This window comes from Mesitornis unicolor, unplaced genomic scaffold (genome assembly GCF_000695765.1).
Source record: "Mesitornis unicolor isolate BGI_N332 unplaced genomic scaffold, ASM69576v1 scaffold48601, whole genome shotgun sequence".
Lineage (NCBI taxonomy): Eukaryota > Metazoa > Chordata > Aves > Mesitornithiformes > Mesitornithidae > Mesitornis > Mesitornis unicolor.
This window is the reverse complement of record NW_010162746.1, coordinates 29,174-34,956: the sequence shown is the minus strand read 5'-3', so window position 1 is coordinate 34,956 and position 5,783 is coordinate 29,174. Positions and strand designations below refer to the sequence as shown.

Genomic DNA, 5,783 nt, shown 5'->3' with positions numbered 1-5,783 from the left:
AGCCTGCAGCTATAAAAACAAGGCCTCCTCCCAGCAGAGGGATGACACAGAAAAGGCTCCAAGTGTAAGTATGGAGACATTTTTGATCCAAACAGAGAACTGAGGAGACAGAGAGAGCAAGAGGTATACACACAGGCCTCTCTCTGCACACAAGACAGGGCAAGAGGCACAAAGGAAGCCTCACTTGTAGTTCAGGGCTGCAGGAACAGTAGGGACATGGCTGCCTTCCAGCGCAGAATGGAAGGCACTGGAAAGCAGGGTGCCTGCCCTCATTTTGCTGGCACACCCCCACAGCCTCTGAGATCGAGCGCTGTTCGTGGGAGTCTGTCTCTTACAAAAGCCTTTGCTTCCCCGATGAAACAAACAATTGAAACAGAGTCCATGGCTGGTGGCTGCAAAGGTTCAGGGAGGCCTGCCTTGCTTGCTGCTCTGTATCTTTTCCACTGCAGTCACCTCACGGTATCCAGCCCATCACCATGACATGTCCACAGCGTCAAACCACAAGGGACATCCTTGTTGGGAAATCGTTCTGAGAGAAAACAGAGAAGAGCAATGTCAACAGCACACCATCCATAGAACAAAGACACAGGCATAGCTTTGACAGAGACACAACCAAACAGCAACAGCTTTCTCCACTCACACCCCTTTTGTCTCCCACACACGTCACTTAAGCTGAGGCCCAACAGCCAAGCTGCTCTAGCAACAAGGTTTCCCTCAAGGAGCAGATTTCAGCCAGCTCCCTATCCCCACCAACCATGAACTCATCAGTCTTAGCCCAGACTGTGGCAGGATGTTTAGCACCTTGTGTGAGGAATCCCGTACACATGCCCATGGGCAAGCACCCCCAGGAGTCTGTCATCTCACCCCTTTCAGAAAGACCCCAGGTCTCTCAGGCCTTGCTAGTAGCCCTGTCTCAGTCCAGAAGAACAGCGCCTCCCAACCCTTCCTTAACAAGGATCAAGGCCAAAGCAATGCCCTGTAATTCCTGTAAGCCCTGGGTAATGTCCCTTTCATACCATGAGCCTCCTAAACCCTAGATAAACTCCCACTTTCTTGGATTACGATGCCACAGATGCCAAAAACATCCCTTACCTCCCCAGTCCCAGGCACATCTGGCCCTCCCCACCATTATGGAGTGCTGCGTAGGAACTATTTCGTTTTATGGTCTCCTACACCCACATGGACTCCCCTTATCTGGGGTTCCCCACACTCTGACTGCAGGCTCTACTCTCCTGGAGAGTCCCCTTGCCCCTGAACTCTGGTAAGTAACCCCTGCCTGGTGGCTCCCTGCTGAGCCTATTTGGATCAGGAGCACCAGACAAGGCCTCACTGTTTTCTTGGGGTCCTTTTTCCTCTTCTTGTCGGAGGCGTTGAGGTAGGCCTGCTCCCTGGCCCTGTACGAAGGGCCGCGGCTCAGCTCCCTCTCGCTGTAGGGGGGCAGGGTGTCCTCCTCTTCCTCCTCCTCAGGCGGCGGTGGCGGCTGCTGTGACTGCTGCTGCGACTTCTCGGCTTTGTAGGTAGAGGGTGGTGACCAGGCATAGTATGTTCCCCCTCCTCTCTGGCTGGGCTGCGAGCTCAGCTTTGAGGGGGTTTCACTACGGTCACCGTTCTCATCGTAGCTCCGGGACTTCCTCTCCAAGACGCTGCTGAGGTAGGAGTGATCGTATTTCTGGCTCCCTCCAGGCGTCCGGCTCACCAGCCTGGGCAGGTGCTTCTCTTCGTGGGCCCGTCTACGGGGTGGGCTGTATGACCAGCCCCGATCCGAGTCCGTCAGCGGCTCTCGGTTCCCTCTGCTACGCTTGGTGTAGTACTCCTCCAGGGAGCTATCCTGGTGGGGCGGCCCTCCGCTGCGGCCGCCGTGTGACTCGGACCGCTCAAAACGCCGAGTTTCCTGGCTGTCTGCCCGCCGAGTCCGCTGGCTGTAGGACTCGGCAAAGGCTGCCAGCTCATCCATAGAGACGGCCGGCACTCCCACAGAGAAACTCTTACGAGACAACATCTCCGACTTGGATCTCTGCTGGCTGGAAGAGGGAAGAGGTAGTGTTAGAGGGCACGATTCGGCTGCGCTCATCCCCTCAGCTGCCTTCACAAACAATGGGGGGAAACAGGGACTCCTGGGGCATGAATCATCTGACCTGTCTTCATCATATTCTGGAGGAAGAGATGTATCACATCCTGGAAATCCCCGCTTCTCTCTGCTGCCTGTAAAGGCAGCTTAGTACAGGTATCTCAGACTCTACACGTCAAATGCTACCCAAGATTAACCCCAGAGTGCACCTCCCCTGTCCTACAGAATGCAGGGCTGGACCTGAATCTCCTTGGCCCCAAAGCCTGCAGGTGTACATCCTGCTGGGAAAACCCAAGAACCTGGCTACAGAAGCTCACAGCAGGGCAATTCTGAAGCAGGTTTAAAGGGATTGAGCTGGCACAACAGTCCAGTACTGAGGGAAGGAAATCCCTGCCATTGCTTTCAAGAGACTGGGCGGCTGCTGTGTGAGTGAAGGATGCGACATCTCTCTTTTAAGCACTGGAGTGCCAGTCTTTTACGCCTGGAGTACAGGTCCTGCTGCACCAAAGCACCAGAGTGCAATTCCTAATCAAGCACACCAGCACTGGGAAGTTCTGGAGGAATCAGGTGCAAATCTGAAAAGAGCATTTTGCACGGGGTGGCTTGGTTTCCTACTATCTCACTTTTACCCATCCCTGGAATGGGACTGGTACCCAGCTTCACCCAGCTGGGTAGGTTTCAGCAGGCTTGTGGGAATCAGACTAATTCTGACCTCGTCTAATGACATCTCCAGATTTCATGTTTCTCTCTAACCCCTCTGTCCTGCTAAGCAGAACTAAAGCAGCAAGAAACGGAGAAGAGCTACCAGTCCATCTGTCCCTTCTCCTTTCTCTACTACTTTGCCAGATATAGCTGCCTCCCAGCACAGCACTCCTCACCTGTGCCGGAAACTGTCCCGCTCATCTCTGTAGTCGGAAACAGCCTGTGATCTGGACGTGCTGCCCCCACTGATCACTCCTGCCCAGTATTCAGCATCGCCATCCATGTCCCCCGCAGGAGGCAGAGGTTTCCTTCGCACCTGGCGATAGGGCTGACGGAAGTTCAAGTCCTCCTCGTGCAAAGAGCTGAGCTCAGAGACGGTGTTGTTATCTGCAGGGGAGGTTGCAGAAAAGAAATGAGACAGGCATCACCTGATATAGCATGTGTGAGAGGGAAGGGCAGGCATGCTGTGGTGGGTCCAGCTGCAGCTTTTTCAGAAAGAAGCTGAGCTACCCTCTGTTAGGAAAAAATCAAAATTGAATCCAAGGCCCTTCTCCAAACCCTTGACCAATCCTGCCCAAGAGTCCTGGGACTCAGTTTGGACACAGAGCTGCCGTTAGACCTACAGGCCTTCTGGCAGCCAGGTGAGATATTCTAAGGACACTGCAAATAGCATCAGATGCCTGTGTTCCAGATAGTGGAGTTCAGCCTTCATGCAGAAATCCCATCTCAGCCCTGCTTCAGTAACATGTGAGCTCTCCACCCTCGCGAGGTGGGCACTGTGCTTGGTGGAACACCATCACAGCAGTTGTACCACCCCCCCTTTCCCGGTGTGAGACAGGCTGGCTCTGGATTTGGCCTGACTTGCCCAGCTAAAACAAAAACAACCCCCACAAAAAAAGACTAGGAATAAAGTAAGACTGTCTGAATCACTGTCAGTCTCTACCCTGTCAAGCTTACTGACATCTGGAGGCCTGACATACCAATCTGGAGAGGTCTTTTTATAGTAAATTTTGTGGGTGGAGAAGACAGTGTGCTCAGCAATGACTATTTTAGAAGTACATATAATTTGTTAGTTATGGCTAATCTGCACAGAGCTTTGACGTAGTGTCATTCCCTGAAGCCCTTACCTTCATTGATCTGCAGGGTCTCACACGTCTGCTTTAAATGAGCCTCTACCAGTGCCCAGTGTGGGTTTGCTCTGTGCAAGTCAGATGCTGCCCAGGGGAACTGAGCCCACAGCCTGCTGCTGTCCTCCGCACAGAACAGCCAGGGGACAAAGAGCAGCCCTGGAAGCCCTCCTCATATACAAACTCATGCACCTCTGCCTCCTAATATGGAAAGATCCTCATTTGGGTTTGTACTCTGACACCTGATAAGTGCAGCCTTAAGGACATTAAGCTCACAAGAGGGTATGAGAAGAGAGTGAGGAGTTTCACACAGCAGCTGAATTCTGAGTTTGCATCATGTCCCTATTCACCACCATCCTCCCCTCCATCTGCAGCTGTCAAGCTGTCCATACTGATCCATGTACCACCTCTGATTCTCTGCTGACTAGCATCACAAAACCCGACAGTCCACTGCTTTCTTGAATCTTTCTTATAGTTCCTAGTCCTTATGCAGGGAAACAGCCACTCAAAACTACCTTTCTGTGTCCTTCAAACCACACTGTGGTCACTGCAGCCCACTAAACAGACTTTCAGTAAAATTATCCCTCTCCTATTTTGTCATGTTGGGAATTTACAGGCACCACACTGTAAGAGATACAGAAACGGTAAGGACAATATCCCTGCTGTAGAAGACATGAGTACAGACTTGGCTTTTCACTTGCTGAAGATCCAAAAGTTGAATTATCTGAGTGGACAATTTTCATGAACATCTGAGTCTCCCACACCCTGTTTTTCTAATTAAGGATGAACACGTAAGCAGATCTTGAAAATCAGAATGTATCTGTAGATGTCTAACATCTACACTATCTGCCCCAAGTACCATATCCTGGACATCCTACCCTAGAGGCTGGGTCTAAGGCGAAGCCAGTGAACTTTTAACTATGAATCTGCAGTGTTTTTCAGATCAGCTAAAAAAAAATAAATGAAACCATGCTCAATCCTCACATCGTTCTCGCATCCTCCTAGCCGGGTCAAACTGAGCCAGTTCTTTCTCAACATAGTACAGCACCTTCATGGAATCCCTCTCCTTGTCAGTCTGGATCCTGTACCCCTTGCGCACTGCTAGAGGAAAAAAAAAAGCATTAGAGGAAAACACGTTTAAGTTCAAGGAGACTTTCTGACAATGTTGCTTCTATAGTTGAGCTCATGTCTGCAGGCAGGTAGGCTGTGTATTCCAAAACAGTGAGTCAGTTCTTGCTTCAGAAGAAATTTGTCTATAACGTGGGATGTGAAGTTGTGAGCAGCTGCATCATTTATAAAGTTTGCAGAAACAGCAAAAATGGCTTGGAAATGCCCAATCTGTACAACCAAATGCATCAAGTGCTGTCACTGCCACAGAGTGATTCCACCTCCCACAGAGGATGGCAAAGAGAAAAACAGCACTCATTTCCCCTTCCTCAGCACTACAGAAAGGATTTGTCATGGTATGGGAGATGCAGTCCCAGAAGAGCAGGCTTCCACTGTGCAGCAGCGGCTGTAAGCTCCCAGTCTGCAGGGGAAGCAGGTGGCTGAGCATTTGGGAGCTGTCACTCTGCAGGACCACTCCACTCTCCCGTCCCTATGAATTCTGCTCAGACAGGTTGAAGAGCATGTGGCAGGAGCCTCAGAGAATACAGAAGGAAACACAGGAAGTCCCATAAAGCACATCACACTGCTTTGAGATTTATGCCGAATCCAATGATGGGGCCAATCAGGTCACTCGGTAACTGTGAAACTGCCTCCTCTGGCATTCTTTAGATGCTTGATTTTACAGAAAAGGTGTGTCTCACACATCCATCAAGTGCTGGACTCCTGGCATTACTCAATTTGCAGGGGAAGTCTGGACAGCTTTTTTGGCTTTTCCACAT

At 51.0% G+C, this 5,783-nt stretch overlaps 1 protein-coding gene across 1 annotated transcript in view; it reads right to left on the bottom strand.

Moving 5' to 3' along the window:
• Positions 1-493: 493 nt before the first annotated feature.
• The window catches only part of ILDR2 (immunoglobulin-like domain containing receptor 2), a 33,075-nt gene continuing 27,785 nt past the window's right edge, over positions 494-5,783 (bottom strand). Inside the window, exons 7-10 of the mRNA XM_010193711.1 lie at positions 4,882-4,995; positions 2,947-3,157; positions 1,331-2,021; positions 494-529 (exon numbers count right to left, since the gene is read on the bottom strand). Coding sequence (XP_010192013.1) covers positions 494-529; positions 1,331-2,021; positions 2,947-3,157; positions 4,882-4,995 — 1,052 coding nt within the window. The remainder of the gene's footprint in view (positions 530-1,330; positions 2,022-2,946; positions 3,158-4,881; positions 4,996-5,783) is intronic.